The sequence below is a fragment of the Ostrea edulis genome, chromosome 1 (assembly GCF_947568905.1).
Source record: "Ostrea edulis chromosome 1, xbOstEdul1.1, whole genome shotgun sequence".
NCBI classification, from domain to species: domain Eukaryota; kingdom Metazoa; phylum Mollusca; class Bivalvia; order Ostreida; family Ostreidae; genus Ostrea; species Ostrea edulis.
In genome coordinates, this window is record NC_079164.1 from 81710201 (window position 1) to 81727130 (window position 16930).

Sequence of the window (16930 nt, forward strand, 5' to 3'; positions counted from 1 at the left end):
TGTAAATAAATAAAAGACATCCTAGAAAGCCACTATATAGCGATGCCTATGAAGCAAACTGCGCACCTGACTTACCTTAGTGTGCATTGAATCGACTATGGGGCTGGTGATTTCCACTCTATATGTAGATATATTCATAAGTTTGGCAATTAATCTATAGCCCCGTTGTTTTGTGCACTTCCTCTGTTAAAAGTTGAACCTCAAGCTTAATCTTTATTCACTGAAGGGCTATTACTGAACAACTTTATATTTATACTTTTTATAATTACAGTACCAAGGAAGGGTTACTTTTGGATTTGAGGAAAGTTTTAAAGATAAAACTTTTTTTGTTTCTAGCTACATTTGTCTCATATTTATGACAATGTGAATAATGTAAATATCCAAAAGAATTAGCATGGTTTGGACAAACACGAATCTTTTGTAAGTCTAACAGGTCAGAAGTGATAAAACGTCCTGTGGAAACTTCAATCTTAGAATCATTGCCCACTCTCCTGTGGCAGTGTCATTGCCCACTCTCCTGTGGCAGTGTCATTGCCCACTCTCCTGTGGCAGTGTCATTGCCCACTCTCCTGTGGCAGTGTTGGGCACGTTCGATAGTAGGAAACCCTATAGAATTGTTAACTGAAGAACAAGGTCGTAACAGGGATTTCGAAACTTAGGGCCTTGGTGTAGTATTGCACTACGATGAGTAATCCAAAGTTTCCGCCATGTTGAATCTATACTTAGAAATTAATAAATTTTGCCAATTAACTCCGAAAAGCTTGCTTCAGAGTAACTGCTTATGCCTTTAATATTGTTTCATATGTGAGGTGAAGTCCGTGACCTATAATATAAACTTATTTGATTAGTAAATATTGTAAAATTAATTTAAAACCTACTTTCGTTTTTCGATAACTACCCTGAAATAGCAAAAATGAGAGTAAAGTGGTGGACACGGTTTGGCAGATCTAAACTCCCCCCCCCCTTTTTTTTTGGAAAATGACAACTTAAAGTTGTATGCTCCGAATTTTGACAAATTTCTTCCACCTTGTATATATCTATAAGAACGAGGTGACTGTTGTAAACGATATAGCCCAAAGGCCTGTTGATAAGCTTTTTACCAATGAACAAGATGTGTTTGACCGATGGCAACAAAGAAAAAAATGAAAGGTCTTGTAAGCTATCTATATACAGGATATATTTGCTAAACTAACTTTTCATAAAAGTAAGCCAAATTCCAAGATCAAGGTAACAAGGTCAAAAACTTTGGTACTAATAGAAAGGTCTTGTACTAGAAAGTGAGAGCCCTATCACTTACCATGCAAAAGTTATGAGCAAGGTTAAAGGTTTGAAATTTGGGCCAAAGCTATAGGTCAACGGTCATAGTATCAAATGAAACGTCATGTCATATGACATTTATATACATAATGTGAAGTCCTTCCTTAAATAGTTCAGGAGATATTACCTTTGTTAAATGTCAAACTCCAAGGTCAAGAAGTCCTTCCTTAAATAGTTCACGAGATATTATCTATGTTAAATGTCAAACTCCAAGGTCAAGAAGTCCTTCCTTAAATAGTTCACGAGATATTACCTATGTTAAATGTCAAACTCCAAGGTCAAGAAGTCCTTCCTTACATAGTTCACGAGATATTACCTATGTTAAATGTCAAACTCCAAGGTCAATAAGTCCTTCCTTAAATAGTTCAGGAGATATTACTTATGTTAAATGTCAAACTCCATTGTCAAGATCACAAAGTGAAAAACTTTGGAACAAAAGAGGGAAGTTTTTGTCACAAGAAAGGCACATATGAAATCCCTATCCTTCACCATTCAAAAGTTTTGAGGAAGTTTAAAGTTTTGGGCAGAGTGAAAGAATGATAGTAGACAGGACAAAAACAATATGTCTTTGATCTTTGATATCGGGGGTAAATAAAAATAATGCGAAATATTACTTACGAACTGTCCAGCTTATTAGTTATATAATTTGGCCGTAGTATGCGGTATCTCGTATATTTCTTCTTTCACTTAAACTGTTTAAAATAATGTTCGCACTGAATGGAACCTAATGGAATATTTTTTTATTTTGGAATCGACTCAGAATATTAGCTGTTCGTTGATATGTTATCATCAATAATTCAAACCTTCACAGCTATCGATTTGTGTGCAGACTTTCTAGTCGTTGCTTTGGAAACCGTATACATATATACAGATATGTATATATTACTTGCACCACGTGCACGCGATTCATTTAAAGTTTAAAATCAATTTCTTTAATGAACATATTTCATATGTGAATACAAGTTCTGACGATTTACAAGTTGTTGTTATTTCTTCCGAATGTACATTATGACACTTGAAATTATAGAATGGATGTGACAGACGTAAGTAATGAAAGTAGAAGTATGTTTTACACGAAAAGCATTGATACATTGCATCAACCAGATTCATTTATAAATTTATGGATTGTTAAAAAAAAAAATGAAAGTTTTCATTATGGGTAAAAATTCTACAGAGCGTAAGATGTATATCAGTGAGACAAGCATCGACCTGCCTGAAAAGTCTATCAAAGAGATTGTTTCGTGTATTTTGCCAAAAGAAAAATATCACGGCTTCATGCATTCCACTAGGGCAACATTAAGAAAAACAATGAAACTTTGTCTGTATAAATCCCAAAGCAGTTGTATCATCATTTTGTGTGAATTATATTAACTGCTCGTTTGTCAACTCAAAAGTGTTTAAATGGTTACGATATAGAATTTCCATGTAGTATGGGTTTCCTGAATTGATTTTTAAGGCGCTTGCTTCTTTTGTTTTCAAACTTCGCGAATTCAATTTATTCAGAACATCAGGTAATTTTAACTATTTCTAGAGTGATGACTGGATGCAATTTTTTTTTCTATTTTGGGGGTCACGATATTACTTAGAAATACGGATATTTATTTTTGTAAATGTTGCGAACATAGTCCTTGATTTAGCAATATGTCGCCGTATTATGAATGGTCCTCATCCAGTTTGTTAATACGGAGATTCTTTTGGACGCTATGATAAGGAAACCCCGACGCATACTCAAAGACAGGTCTAATAAATGTCGTGTACATTTTAGATAGATTATTTTTACCGAATGTGAATTTGAGTTTCTTAACAAAAATGCGCTGCTTACAATAGCACTGATGTATTCAATACAAATCTTGGGAAAAGGGTAAACCAAGATAGTGACGAATTTATATATCGGGGTATGTGTATATTCAAATTACCATTCTTGAAAAAAAATCTTTTATCTATCTCTTTGTAAAAAAAACACACCCCAAAACCACCCCAAACTTTTAGGCTACATTTCAAGTATTGTTTGTAACATCATTAAAATGAATTAGAAATAAAAGGGGCCTCAATACAGATCCTTTAAGTACGTCTGCACGGATGCTTCTTCTAACCGTCAACTCATGTCGATCAGATTACACTTCTAACCGTGAACTCGATCTCGAAAGAGTAGTCCCAGTTTCACAAAGTAGCTGTGGCAGTTGAGAACAAATTGTTTTAAAGCTCTGGTAAAATCAAAACACGTTTATTTGTAATTTACATTTTATCATAACCCGGTAATTTTTCATCCGTAAATATTTATGTAACCACGGGTGACAGTGTGTTTATACATATTGCTGACAAAACATTATGACAATCGTATGAATCTGTGCTTGCATACACGAATTTCAAATAAATCGTATGTAACTGTGATAAAGGTAGACTTTGAAATTAGGAAATCTTATCTTTAGTTTTTAGCGAATGTAACGAGTCGAGAATCAAAGTAATTGATTTATTCATTACCCTATATTTATCCGCAACACAGATTAAAGGGACTGATTCATTATTTCCCCCAAAATTTTCTTTTTTCACTTTTAATGATCAAAATCTACTGTCTTGTGTTTTAAAAGGTTTCACAAAAAAATTAAGGTTATACATCATGACAGAAGCTCCTTATAAAGAGTTCATAATTAGTTATGTAAACAAAGATTGAGATGTGTTATTGTTTACGAAGTTTTGAAAATGTATGTTTATCGATCTAATTAAGTTTGTTATATATCACATTTCAAGTATTCTTTAAAAAGTTAAATTTGTGTCTGTGCAAACGATGCTTTAAATTACAAAATTATCATTTCGCTGGTTTGTTTGTAAATAAAAACAAGGCGCAAGTCTCGTTTGCGTAACACAGAGTTAAGGCTAAAATATTGCATTTATCCTTGCATTAAGGTCCAAATTGTAGATGTCAACTTTAAATGAGTTATATTTTAATGCTTAACATCACAAATGAAAAATATTTTTTGTCATAAAATGTAGCTCAGTCCTTTGAAAATTAGAGCAAAAAATTTACCAGCAAACAATTAAAACAATCCTAAACTGATGAAAATATATATTCGTCCTATGAGCTAATCCATGATCACGCGCGTGTGCGTGCGTGCGTGTATAACTTCATCGTCTTAAAAGTCAACACTTAGAACCTGCCATCTAGCACGCTGTTCACGCATTGCTGAGAGGTTTGGTTCAACCCCAGTCTGGTGCGGAGGTGGGTATTCATAAGCAGAGAATTTCTCTGCGCTTTATACATTAAATTACCCAACGACACGAACCATTTTCGTTGCATCCTCGATGAAGTTCCTGAAATGCACTCCAACATCCTAATCAAGAACAGGGATAAAATCAGCATGAATAGGTGCAAGAATTTTACTTCTCTCGTGAGAATTGATTTTCAACGTATTGAAAGGATGCATGCCAACAGAGCTACAACCGTTTGTATGAGGAGAAAGTGTCTGTATTTTGGCAATATAAAAAATAATGGGAGCATGGGATGAATGACAAAATTTATTAAGCATAAACACAGTGATTGTAAGGAGTAATTTGCAACTCACTCAATGATTTCATGTTTTTTTTATATCTTTATAATGCAAACAAACTAGAAATATATCATTTAATCATATTTTAATATCATAGTTTCACCATTTTTCTCATGATCTCTTTTTATTTCAAGTTGAAAAGGCAACTACCTGTCACAGCGTTGGGTTTTCTTTATATCAAGAATTACATGTACAAACAATAACAAAAGTTTATTACTGAAATAACATCGGTGAATCTATAGGTATTGCCTGTTGGGAGGATACCTAAAAATAAGTTTATCCCCTATGACATCAGCTGCAATCTGAGAGGATAGAAATGAGGTTTGGTGTGGCATTGTCTCATTTCACTGAGAATATTAATCTGATTCTAAATATTTAAGATATGATAAATAGCATTGATACAAAATAAGACAATAAAACTATTACACATAACGTTTAAATTAAACTTTTCTTGGACTCCATTACACTTGTTCTATGGCACGATGGTTTCTATCCACTTTCGTTCCTTCATGCCACCCATGGTGGTCGATGCGGGCGCGTGCTGGCCATCTCTTCCTCGAACAAGCGCCTCTTTGACCTTGCGGTAAGCTTTCCTTTTCTTAGCCTCGATTTCGCGGATAATCTGCATCATCTTTCGTCGAACATTCACCACGATGAACACAGCAATTGCGGATACAACGAAAGCAATCATCAGGAGAAAGTAGAATAAAATCTGATGCCACTGATAACAGAAGATTCCGGACACGACGCCTGTAAATGTAGAAAGTGTTCTGAACCTTTGAATAGACACAGAAAAACAATTCTTTGCAATTTTAAGAAGGATATCTCTGGTGTGTCCAGGGGTCCGTGTTTGCCCAACAATATATTTTGTATTGCTTATAGGAGTTATGAGATTGATCACTGTTCATTATCTTCACCTTTCATACGACAGAATCAAGGTACTCGAGTTAATTTTGATTGATGTTAAAATGTTTCAACTATTCCACTGACTTGACAAGATGTGGAAGAATGTTTTGTATTTAAAGGCAGATTACATATTCATTCGATATCTTACCTGGAACTCCAAAGCAAAAATCTTTCTTTTCACACTCATTGAAATAATATTGGGTCCATTTCATATCTGGAATGGCAAGTACAGAAATTATGGTGGTTTTTTTTAACAATTCAACTATATTATGATACTTTTAAAACATTCTCTCAAGATATTTTGAATGATTTTATTGTGGGATTAACGAAATTCATCGCTGTTGTCTTCACTTTTGATTGATTCATTGAATATTCACTTACACTGAAAACTTGTAGGTGACATACACAAAATATTTCCATGTAAGTCTATATAATTTGACGAGAGTGAATGCTGGAACCATAAATTTGTGCAGGTACACTCCCAGTCGATGTACGTCATGTTAATGGAGGTGAGGGACGTCAAACCATTGAAAAGATCGAAGGAGACCTTGGTGAATTTATTCCGGGACAAGTTGATGGTTTGTACAGCAGTATTTGAAGAAAACATTCCGGTGGTCAAATTGACGAGATTTGCATTGTCCACGGTGATTGATACCACACTAGTGATAGGAGAAAAGAAATTGGTGGCCAGCTCTCCGGCGGTCAGTTGGGCATTCTTTATCGTGAAGCCTCCGATAGGGTTGGGAACGCTGGCAAGTCTCTGAATGGTCAAGCCAGCAAGACTTGATGCATCCGTTGAGGCGATGATCCCCCTGTCGATTTCTAGGTAATCTAACTGCATCCCATTGAATGTGTTGGCTGGGATCCCGTTGTTAAGATTGCAACCCACGAGTCGTAATTCCTGGATATAGGTCATGTCGGAAAAGGAGGTTGTAGCAAGCCCAAGTGTACCCGAAGTGGCGCAGGAAATTTCAAGCGAGGCTTTGTAGTTTGTATCAAACGTGGAGACATCGTAGGCATTGAATCCCGAGAAGACGCTGGCACTTACCAAGTTACCCGTGAAAAATGTGATTTTCAGTCGTTGTGGGTTTGGACTCGAAAATGATCCAAGCGCGACGGGAAATGTTGCATTTGTAAAGTCACAAGAATAAACACCTATTGCTTTTGTATATTCCTCGTAGGTACAACCACTAGGGAATGTTGCTCCGTGACACAGAGACTGAAATGCCAGGATGACTATTATTTTCAGAATCATTTTCGTTTCAGTTTGACGAAGCGCTCTAGCAAACTTTGGTGAGGAACATGCCTTTCCAAAGCGGTTTAAATTTCGCTGTCTATTTGAAGGAAGAATAAACACCTCCCTTATTACTGTGTATTGTCAGAGGACTAAATCGATCTTTGACATTCTTTAATGAATGTTTCAGATCAGTATTTACTTTTGGACTTCATTTATGAATTCGCAATAATAGTTGTTGATACAAAAGATAGCGGACATGACAGAAGACTTACACTGCACGTGACTTTAAGGTGACGAGTTGTTCGACTTCGTATGTACAATCGGAAATGGGTTAATACTGTATGTGTAAATGGCCCTGGATATCATATGAAATTAATTCAATTAATGATCATTAAAGAAAAAAAATCAAATTAACGTTGTCATAAGTAATTCTACGCATATTGAATTGAAACCTACAATTTTATGCCATACTGTAAAATACAAACCTTACCATATTTTCATTCGTTGTTAATTTTGTATTTACATTTAAAGAGGCATTAGCTGTGAAAGTAATGACAACCATTTCTTTCTCAAAATTTCTCAATGGTATAGGAATATATCTTAATGACTAAAAAAGTCATTTATTTGTACAAAAACTACGTTTGATAACCACTTCTAGTGTAAAGAAATATATAAGGAAGAATTATTATCTTGCAAGACAATAATTATTTAATCGTCAAAATCGCACATTTGTGTGCCTGTTTTGAGGTTAAAAAGTGTTTGAAATAATTAAATACTGGTGTTATTACTGAAATATATGATAAAGAGCAATTTTCATTGAATTCAATTTTTGGTGACAAAATTACAGATAATGCCCCATTCAGATTTGCAATAGGGCATGGATTTGCATAATTAGATTGTATCAACATTTTGATGATTTTAGGTACCTGCCCTTTGATGGCAGTACTACAATGTAGTTACAAATACTGAGGTGGGTTTTTTTTTTAAGTAAACAAAAATGAATGTTTTCAATGTTCACAGGGATACATTAATCGTAAGATTAAATGCAACCTTTATAAACCCAAAACTAACTTTTTATTGTATCTAATATATTTTCTTAGCATACCTTGATCTAATTCCTTAAGAAAACATTCAGCACACGGACTATATCTCATTGACAAATAGAGATTATTTATACACCTGAAATGTAAGTATTAAATTAAATGGTTATTCAAAAGACCACCAAATTATGTGAGTTGGACGTTTAACTATAAGGAATCTATTCACGATAAACTGACTGCCATCAAAATGTCTTCCTTGATAAGTTTTTTGCTTGGACTTTTGATCGGAATAGTATCGTCTACCACTGCCCCTAGCGGATGTACTTATGATACCTCTACATCTTCAATGGGGCTCTACATCTGTGATTTTGCTTCAATTACGCTTCCACTTGAGTACAACAATTTCAGCGACCCCGAACCTCAGCGTTTGGTTATTCATGACGTCACTGGGGATATTTCAGCATCACAGCTATTCCTTGGTTTCAGTGTCTTCAACTATTCAGCAGTGAATGCAGACTATACAAATTATTTAGAAATTGGGTGTAAATCAGGAGGCTCCGTACAAATCTCCAACACTACGTTTACAGATCTAAATTTCATCAATGAAGTCAAAATGACTGGCTGCAATTTCACGAGTGGTATACCAAGTAATGCCTTTTCTACATTCGAAAATCTGGATTCCTTGACAATCGAGGGCGGTATAATATCATCAACACAATCGGATACTTTTTCTGGATTGAACATCACAAAGCTTTCTAGTGTTCCCAGTCCACAAGGAAAACTTACGATTAAGAACGTCAAAGTAGGGTCCAATTTCTCTTCTGGGTTCTTCGACCCGCTTTCCATGGTTTCCGCCATTGACATTAGTGGGTGTGGGATCACCACTGTCGATTCTAATACGTTTTTGTACAACAACAAAGTCACTTTACTCAATTTGGCGAACAACAATTTCACAACCCTTCCAAGGACATTTCTACAAAACATGACTTCATTGACAGAAGTTGATGTCTCCGGAATTGCCTGGGATTGCTCGTGTGACAATCTCTGGTTTCTGGACCACTTTTCTGCGTACTCCATGCGCATCAAAGGTGGCATTCTCTGTAGCGGCGGACAAAGAGCTGCGCAATACTTCGGTGAACAGTGCAGAAGCACCGACAATTGCTACAGCATACCAGGTAAGACCCCATCCAGGAGAATAAAGAAAAAGTGACACTATAGAAGAGGGTGTGTCCCCACTAAGTCTTTATTACATGGCTTAATCAGGCTGATACGATGTCAGAGAAGTTGATATAAAGAATGCAACATCGTCACGAACACACAATCACTGGTAAACAATTGATTTAAAATGGTGCATTTGGCTCTTTGTCTTTTATTGTATTTCACTTGAATTATATGGTTTTTACTGTTTTATTTTGTTTTTATCTAGGCATCGCCATCGGAATAGACTGTTTTGAGTGGTACCAAATAATTTCTTACACTTTCACCGCCGTGTCATTTGTCCTGGCCTGGATCGCTTTTGTAGTAGTCGTTGCGTACCGCAGCGCTATGTACAAGAACGAGAAGGAAATCGAAATCAGGAAGAGAGAAAAGGCAATACGAGTCTTAGAGGCCCTGAAACGAGGTGGTGGGGGAGGCCAAAAGGCACCTCCTAAGGCCAATCTCTCATGGGCAATCACAGATCAAGCGGAGAGCACGGAGGTCAAAAAGGCACTTTGAGTCTTTATGTTTTGCAAATGACTTCAAATGTACATATTATATTTTTGGAATTGAATAAAGCGTTGTTATACAATAGAATATTTGTAAAATGTAAAGGAATAGTTTCACGTGAGGCTGCACATCAAAATGAATTATCTGATCAAAGAAATTAGTACATGTAATCGTAAATGACCTTTAATTAAATTTTAACCGCCGCGGTGGTCTATAGGTTAGAGCGTTCGCCCCGCATGTGGAAGGCCGGGGTTCAAATACCTGACCTAAGTCGTTAAAACAGGTAAAAAAAACGTGTGACACGGGACATCCGTTTTTAAGGTCATCTCCGAGGACCCGTGACATTCACACCTGTTACCGAGCGTTTGGCACTGGAGCTGTCACTACCTGTTTTAATGACGTAGGTCTGTCGCGGCCAGGATTCGAACCCCGGCCTTCCGCATGCGGGGCGAATGCCCACCACGGCGGTTCCGTAAGTGCCGAATATAGGCCTAAATTTTGCAGCCCTTCACCGGTAATGGTGACGTCTCCATATCAGTGAAAGAATTTCGAGATGGACGTTAAACGATATATAATCAATCAATTCAATAATCGTTTGGAACTTCCATGGGTATTGATTGTTCTCCTTTGATGGTTGACTTGTTTTTATCTTTTTACGAGGTAGAATTTATTCAAAGGCTTCTACATGAGAAGGAAAAATCTCCTGCTGTGGCCTTCAACTCGACATTTAGATGTATCGACGATGTTTTATTTATTAACAATAATAATTTTCTCTCATATGTCGATTCGATATATCCCAGTGAACTCGAAATAAAAGACACCACAGTCTTCTACATCTGCTTCGTAATATTTGTTCTGCGTGTAGTCACTTTTTGAATTGACAGGCTACTGCAAAAAAAAGTTGTTGTTACAGTAGTTTCAACAGTCTCGATCGAAGTCAGCATTTCGCAAATTCTATGGTCGTTATAACGATCTAGTTCGTCAATACAACCTGTCATTGGGTCAAATGCTGTCTGACGTGTTTCATACAAATTGTTAGGCCGTTCTTTAAACGATGATTTTGACTACTGATTACTTCCGTTTACACAGCGGGTGTGACCGGTCGACAGGGGATGCTTACTCCTCCTAGGCCCTGATCCAGCCTCTGGTATATCCAGGGGTCCGTGATTCCCCAATTCATAATTATATATTCCTCATAGGAGTTATGAGATTGATCACTGTTCGTTATCTTCACTTTTTCATTGAACAAAGAAGTTCTCCATTTGGAAATTAACATAAAAAAGTTAATTGAAAATTACGACGCTTCGTCATATCATTATTTTCAAACTTGTGTGTGTAAAGTCTTTCCCTGAGGAGATGTCTTGTCATTATTTGAAATTGTTTTCTTTGAAAAAAATATCAATAACTGTAGTTTTGAAATGACACATTTTTGTCTCTTGAAGAATATTACTATCAAACATCCGCTTTATTATTCAAAACCAATCCCAGTGCGTGGGAGGACATTTATGGTATGCTGATTTCATGACGTTGTCTGAAGCACAGTTTTATTATGACATTCCAATATATAACTCATGGGAAAACTTAAAAATCATGTGATTTATGTACTGAATAAACATTATATAGTGTCATTACATAATAACGTTCACTGCAGTCAGTTATGTTGAAGAAAACAACAACGTCAATTTGATTAGCAAGCATGGAGAGTTAATCGTGCTCTGCGTATTGACAGATTCCTTATTTCTCTCTTAAAATTAACAAAAATCAAAAGTAAGTTCCATGGCACAAAATTTAGATACAAAATCCCGTAGCATACTTGTTCACAATTATGTTACGTTCTTGTTACACCTGAAGGTCTTGGAGTTGGTTCTTTGTAATGATTAAAATCTGAAACACTTTGTATATAGATTTTAAAGCAATCTTAACTTCTCTATCAATAGTATTGAGTTGTCTCTCTTTTAGTAATAAAGCCGTAGGAGGTCATTGCAAGAAATAATTCTAATCATCGTACATTCAAAATACCAAAGATTTCAACATCACGTTAGCGATGAATCACATCACTATCTTAAATCCTAAGACCTTTGATAACATTGATGGAGGAGCACCTTGGAGTCAAGTTAGGTTGGAGTATGAATATTTATACAAATAAGACTGGAGTATGAATGTGTGATGTGTCTACATCAATAAGACCGGAATATGAATGTGTGGTGTGTCTATATAAATGAGACTGAAGTATGAATGTGTGATGTGTCTATATAAATAAGACTGGAGTATGAATGTGTGGTGTGTTTATATAAATAAGACTGGAATATGAATATGTGATGTGTTTATATAAATAAGACTGGAGTATGAATATGTGATGTGTCTATATAAATAAGACTGGAGTATGAATGTGAGATTTGTCTATGAATAAGACTGGAGTATGAATGTGTGATGTGTCTATATAAATAAGACTGGAGTATGAATGTGTAATGTGTCTATCAATAAGACTGGAGTATGAATATGTGATGTGTTTATATAAATAAGACTGGAGTATGAATATGTGATGTGTCTATATAAATACAACTGGAGTATGAATGTGAGATTTGTCTATGAATAAGACTGGAGTATGAATGTGTGATGTGTCTATATAAATAAGACTGGAGTATGAATGTGTAATGTGTCTATCAATAAGACTGGAGTATGAATATGTGATGTGTCTATATGAATAAGACTGGAGTATGAATGTGTAATGTGTCTATCAATAAGACTGGAGTATGAATGTGTAATGTGTCTATCAATAAGACTGGAGTATGAATGTGTGATGTGTCTATATAAATAAGACTGGAGTATGAATGTGTAATGTGTCTATCAATAAGACTGGAGTATGAATATGTGATGTGTCTATATGAATAAGACTGGAGTATGAATGTGTAATGTGTCTATCAATAAGACTGGAGTATGAATGTGTGATGTGTCTATATAAATAAGACTGGAGTATGAATGTGTAATGTGTCTATCAATAAGACTGGAGTATGAATATGTGATGTGTCTATATGAATAAGACTGGAGTATGAATGTGTGGTGTGTATATAAATAAGACTGGGGTATGAATGTGTGATATGTCTATAAATAAGACTGGAGTATGAATATGTGATGCGGAATATTAATTTAGTGTTCAAATACTGTATATCACATGTATTGTTTTGATTTATACCCTAATACAATTAAAATCAAATGCATATTTTCAATTACATGATTTCTAAAGTTGTTTTTCACCCTCCCCCTCTCATTCTCTCTCTCTCTCTCTCTCTCTCTCTCTCTCTCTCTCTCTCTCTCTTGAAGGGAAGGGGTCCTTACTTCCGTAACAAAATGTACAAGAGCTTGATACTTACCCATTTTCTATATGCATTCATTGGTGTTTAGAGTACAAACTTTATCTAGTTAGTTATTTTGAATTTAGTAGTTTAGAAAATGCCACACACACCAAATATTGATCTGAAACCTTTTGTTTTGGTGTTTTTAAACACTGTGTTAAAACAAGATTTTCAAAGGTCCAAAACACCTTTAATATCACAAAATATCTATTAATTTAATTAATACAATTCGTGTATGTAGTTCAGGAGAAATTTAATGATCTATGATTAACCTTAATGTTGAATTAAAAGTTCTCTGGCATATAAACACTCTGAATATTAAATCGTTAATCTGGTCTCTGGTTAGAAGAGGATTACTTGATAGACGAATAAATAATTTGCCATTGTTATTTCTGTTGGACCTTAAAGTATAACAAATGAAACTGGAGCGATCGCAATTGCAGGTTGAAAACCATGTGAGTATCTGAGGACAACTTACCATCAAACATGAGGGGTTTGATGTGCTTTATGTTGTGTCTGACATTTTATTCATGGCGGATCAAAGCTGCACAGCCGACAGGATGTAGTTACAGCACAGAAACTGGGTCACGTGGTCTGTATACCTGTGACTTCGCGGTTATGTCCCTTCCCGTTACCTACAGTGCCTTCACCAACCCAATACCCCAGCGTATTAAGATCAGGAATATCAACGGTAACTTTCCAGTGTCATCTCCGACGAAGTCTTTTAACGGATTCGGAAGCTATTCAACAGCCAGCCATGACTCAGACTTCACCTCCTATGTGCAGCTTGAATGCTCAACCGGAAATCCTGGGGGACAGGTCATAATTTCATCAGGAACGTTTTGGCAGATGACTTACCTTGAAGAACTGCATATTAAAAACTGTAGGTTAACAAATGGTCTGCCTGAATATGTATTTGCTGACATCAAAAGTTTGCACATATTAACAATTGAGGGAGGTTCTATCGCAGCAACGTCCGGAAACAGTATGGCCGACTTCAACATCACCGTATCTTCGGCGTTAATCAATTCCAGAGGCGTTTTAAACTTCACAAATGTGGCCTTAACTGGAGGAGCGATAACCAGTGGCTTTTTCTACCCCTTGACCACTGTGGACACCATCATCCTGGACAATAACGGTCTCACCACCGTAGACACCTCCATGTTCTCTCAGAACACTCGGCTTCGACAACTCTTTATCAGAAACAACCCTATCACCTCTATCCCAAACAATATGTTTTCGGGTTTGGACGCCTTGACGTTCGTGGAACTGAGTGGAATGAGTCTAACATGTTCCTGTGAAAATGTCTGGTTCATCAAGCACTTCAACGACAACAACATCACTCTTGGAGACGGAGCTCTGTGTTCAATGAGTACAAATGGTAATCTTTAGAACCTTGAACAGAGTAGATGAGGATATTGACTGTTCATTATTTTCTAGAATACAAGTACACTTTTCATCTTTCTTCATTGAATAAGAAATTATATATGAGCTTCATCGTAGACTCAAGAGGGTTAGCTAGCTGCGGAACTGTAATTCTCTGGGGAATTGGGTTAGCTGCGGAACTGTAATTCTCTAGGGAATTGGGTTAGCTGTGGAACTAGTTCTCTGGGGAACTGAGTGAGCTGTGGAACTGTAGTTCTCTGGGGGAAATGTAATATATACCAGAGAGCTACAGACCCTTCCGCTACAAAAACCTTCCGATTTACAGCGCAACTTTTTCTGCGTACGATTGAGGTGGGATATCGCTGTATCCTTCAATCGTAGCCTCATTTGTTTTGATATCAAAACATATTTCCCCCACTACAGTTTAGTCAAGTCAAACCATCAAACATTCATTAAATCCCAGGGGTTAACATAGTTACAAGCAAAATTCATTGAAGCTTCGAGTTTTCGGTCAGCATATCTAAATTCAGCGATAAAAGACTTAGATCGTGGGCAGAAAAGGGTCCGTTGCAAATGTAAGGTTTTGATAAAGCTTGTATATGTAGCTCAGAGAGTTGCAACTACAACAAAGATAGATCGAAGATTTTGATTATCATAACTGCAATGAAGCTCATCAATTGTTTTTTTTGATTTTTTTTAAAGAAAGAAATCCAAATATCAGGTAATCTAAAGATTTTTTCCCTTTTCCATTCTAGTGAAAAATGCCGAGAAATATTATTATGAAAACTGTGTGACATATGATATCTGCGATGGAATACCAGGTAAATGAGTCGAATGATCAAGAATACTCATTACAGATGTACATCAACATTACACGTCATAATTACAAAATGTAAAACTTTTAATGTATATGTAAAGGGGATCACAACACCCAAACGTCTTCCGTGCTACTACAATGTATCATTATTACAGTATGTGCATTTTGTTCTGTTACTTCTAGGTCTCATCGTTGGAGACACCTGCTACCACTGGTTTAGGATTATCTTTGTCCTCTTACTTATCCTTGCTATAATCCTCGTTATCTTGGTATTCGTTCTCCTTTGTCATACCCGGAAGAAACTGATGTCGCAGCACGATAAACTCAGAGCCAAACAGACAGAAAAGTGGTCTAAAATCCAACAGGTCCTTAACTCTCAGACTGTCAGCAAACAGAAACCGCCTGCCGCCACTTTACCACCGAAGGCTGCCAATTGGTGATCACCACAGATTACTTTACAATCGCCGATCACGTGACATGAAACGTTTAGCACCGCTTTACACATTCTATGCTGCTGGTGAACACATGAGGTTAATTTGCGTAGTGTGTATATGTTTATATGTCAATGAATCTTTTACTTTCTATAAAATAAAAGAACACGAAATCGATCTGATTATCTTATGAAAATAAATCGGTTGGTGGTAAAGGGGCATTCTGTTAGTATTGCCATGGGCATGAACTGTGTTCCTGTATTAGCTGACATGTTTGTTTTTTCTTATGAAACAGAATTTAGTCCAAACATCTAAATGAGAAGAAAAAATCTCTTGCTGTTGCCTTCAATTTGACACTTAGATACATCCACGACGTTTTATCTACAACACTCACCTTCATTCATTCGTCGATTCGGTATATCCCATTAAACTCGAAATAAAAGATACCACAGAGTCTTCCATATCTGCTTCATATTTGGATATTTTGAACATGGGCGTTAACGGCAAACTCTACTTTATGACAATCGAGATGAGTTCAGCTTCCCATTCGTCAGCTTTCTATATTCAAGTCGCTACATCACCTGCATATGGTTTTAATGTATCTCAACTGATTCGATACGCAAGAGCATGTTTTGCGTACGATCAATTTTCAATCGCGACAGACTGCTGACGAATAAGTTGATGTTAAATGGGTTCAACTGTCTCGTTTAAAGTCAAAATTTCGCGAATTCTTTGGTCATTATAATGATCTAATTTGCAAATACAACTTTCATTAGGTCGAATGATGTCTGGTGTGTTTCATACCGATTGTTAGCTGATTTTGAAAACATGACTCCGTTTACCTGATCAAGATATAGAACTCACGGTGAGTGTGACCGGTCAACATGGCGTGGTTAATCCTCATACGTACCTGATCCCACCTCTGATGTTTCCTGGGGTCCTTGTTTGCCTTACCCTCAATTTTGTATTCTTTATGGGAATTATGAGATTGATTACTGTTCGTTCTTCTCACTTTTTCAAGACTGATTGAGTCCCAATGAGGTAATATTCAGGAGTGATATTCTGTTTTTCATTCTTAACGATACACGTACATGCTAAAGAGAGAGTAGGTAGGGAAAGGAAGATGCCTTCATCTTTAGGTTAAGATCTTAGTGTACCCATTATTTGCTAGGGTAAGTTCCACATTACAAA

The 16930-nt window shown here is 36.3% G+C and overlaps 3 protein-coding genes and 1 long non-coding RNA gene across 4 annotated transcripts in view; 2 read left to right on the forward strand and 2 right to left on the reverse strand.

Annotated features, from left to right (window-relative positions):
- The window catches only part of LOC125679088 (uncharacterized), a 33249-nt gene extending 33134 nt beyond the window's left edge, over positions 1–115 (reverse strand). Inside the window, exon 1 of the long non-coding RNA XR_007371701.2 lies at positions 76–115. This is a non-coding gene — a long non-coding RNA (uncharacterized LOC125679088). The remainder of the gene's footprint in view (positions 1–75) is intronic.
- Positions 116–5334: 5219 nt separating this feature from the next.
- On the reverse strand, positions 5335–7023 carry LOC125671271 (uncharacterized). The gene is made up of 3 exons (XM_048906884.1): positions 6246–7023; positions 5917–5982; positions 5335–5612 (listed from the first exon to the last, which is right to left on the reverse strand). Exons 1-3 carry the CDS (start codon positions 7021–7023, stop codon positions 5335–5337), a joined length of 1122 nt encoding a protein of 373 aa, XP_048762841.1.
- A 1167-nt stretch (positions 7024–8190) lies between these two features.
- LOC125664953 (leucine-rich repeat-containing protein 4C-like) lies at positions 8191–9761 on the forward strand. Its single transcript, XM_048897737.2, has 2 exons — positions 8191–9220; positions 9472–9761. The coding sequence occupies exons 1-2, from the start codon at positions 8293–8295 to the stop codon at positions 9759–9761; spliced, it is 1218 nt and encodes a 405-aa protein (XP_048753694.2). The 5' UTR covers positions 8191–8292.
- A 3830-nt stretch (positions 9762–13591) lies between these two features.
- On the forward strand, positions 13592–15884 carry LOC125671195 (uncharacterized). The gene is made up of 3 exons (XM_048906756.2): positions 13592–14486; positions 15247–15312; positions 15492–15884. The coding sequence occupies exons 1-3, from the start codon at positions 13592–13594 to the stop codon at positions 15746–15748; spliced, it is 1218 nt and encodes a 405-aa protein (XP_048762713.1). The 3' UTR covers positions 15749–15884.
- Positions 15885–16930: the final 1046 nt, after the last annotated feature.

What these genes read in the sequence shown, in the direction of transcription:
- LOC125671271 (XM_048906884.1), bottom strand. Translation starts at nt 7,023, where the DNA reads ATGATTCTGAAAATAATAGTCATCCTGGCATTTCAGTCTCTGTGTCAC. An exon ending in GACGTACATCGACTGGGAGT is followed by an intron (nt 5,983 to 6,245) that starts GTACCTGCACAA and finishes TTGCCATTCCAG; the next exon opens with ATATGAAATGGACCCAATAT. An exon ending in TTTTTGCTTTGGAGTTCCAG is followed by an intron (nt 5,613 to 5,916) that starts GTAAGATATCGA and finishes CTACATTTACAG; the next exon opens with GCGTCGTGTCCGGAATCTTC.
- LOC125664953 (XM_048897737.2), top strand. Translation starts at nt 8,293, where the DNA reads ATGTCTTCCTTGATAAGTTTTTTGCTTGGACTTTTGATCGGAATAGTA. An exon ending in CAATTGCTACAGCATACCAG is followed by an intron (nt 9,221 to 9,471) that starts GTAAGACCCCAT and finishes GTTTTTATCTAG; the next exon opens with GCATCGCCATCGGAATAGAC.
- LOC125671195 (XM_048906756.2), top strand. Translation starts at nt 13,592, where the DNA reads ATGAGGGGTTTGATGTGCTTTATGTTGTGTCTGACATTTTATTCATGG. An exon ending in GTGTTCAATGAGTACAAATG is followed by an intron (nt 14,487 to 15,246) that starts GTAATCTTTAGA and finishes TTTCCATTCTAG; the next exon opens with TGAAAAATGCCGAGAAATAT. An exon ending in TATCTGCGATGGAATACCAG is followed by an intron (nt 15,313 to 15,491) that starts GTAAATGAGTCG and finishes TGTTACTTCTAG; the next exon opens with GTCTCATCGTTGGAGACACC.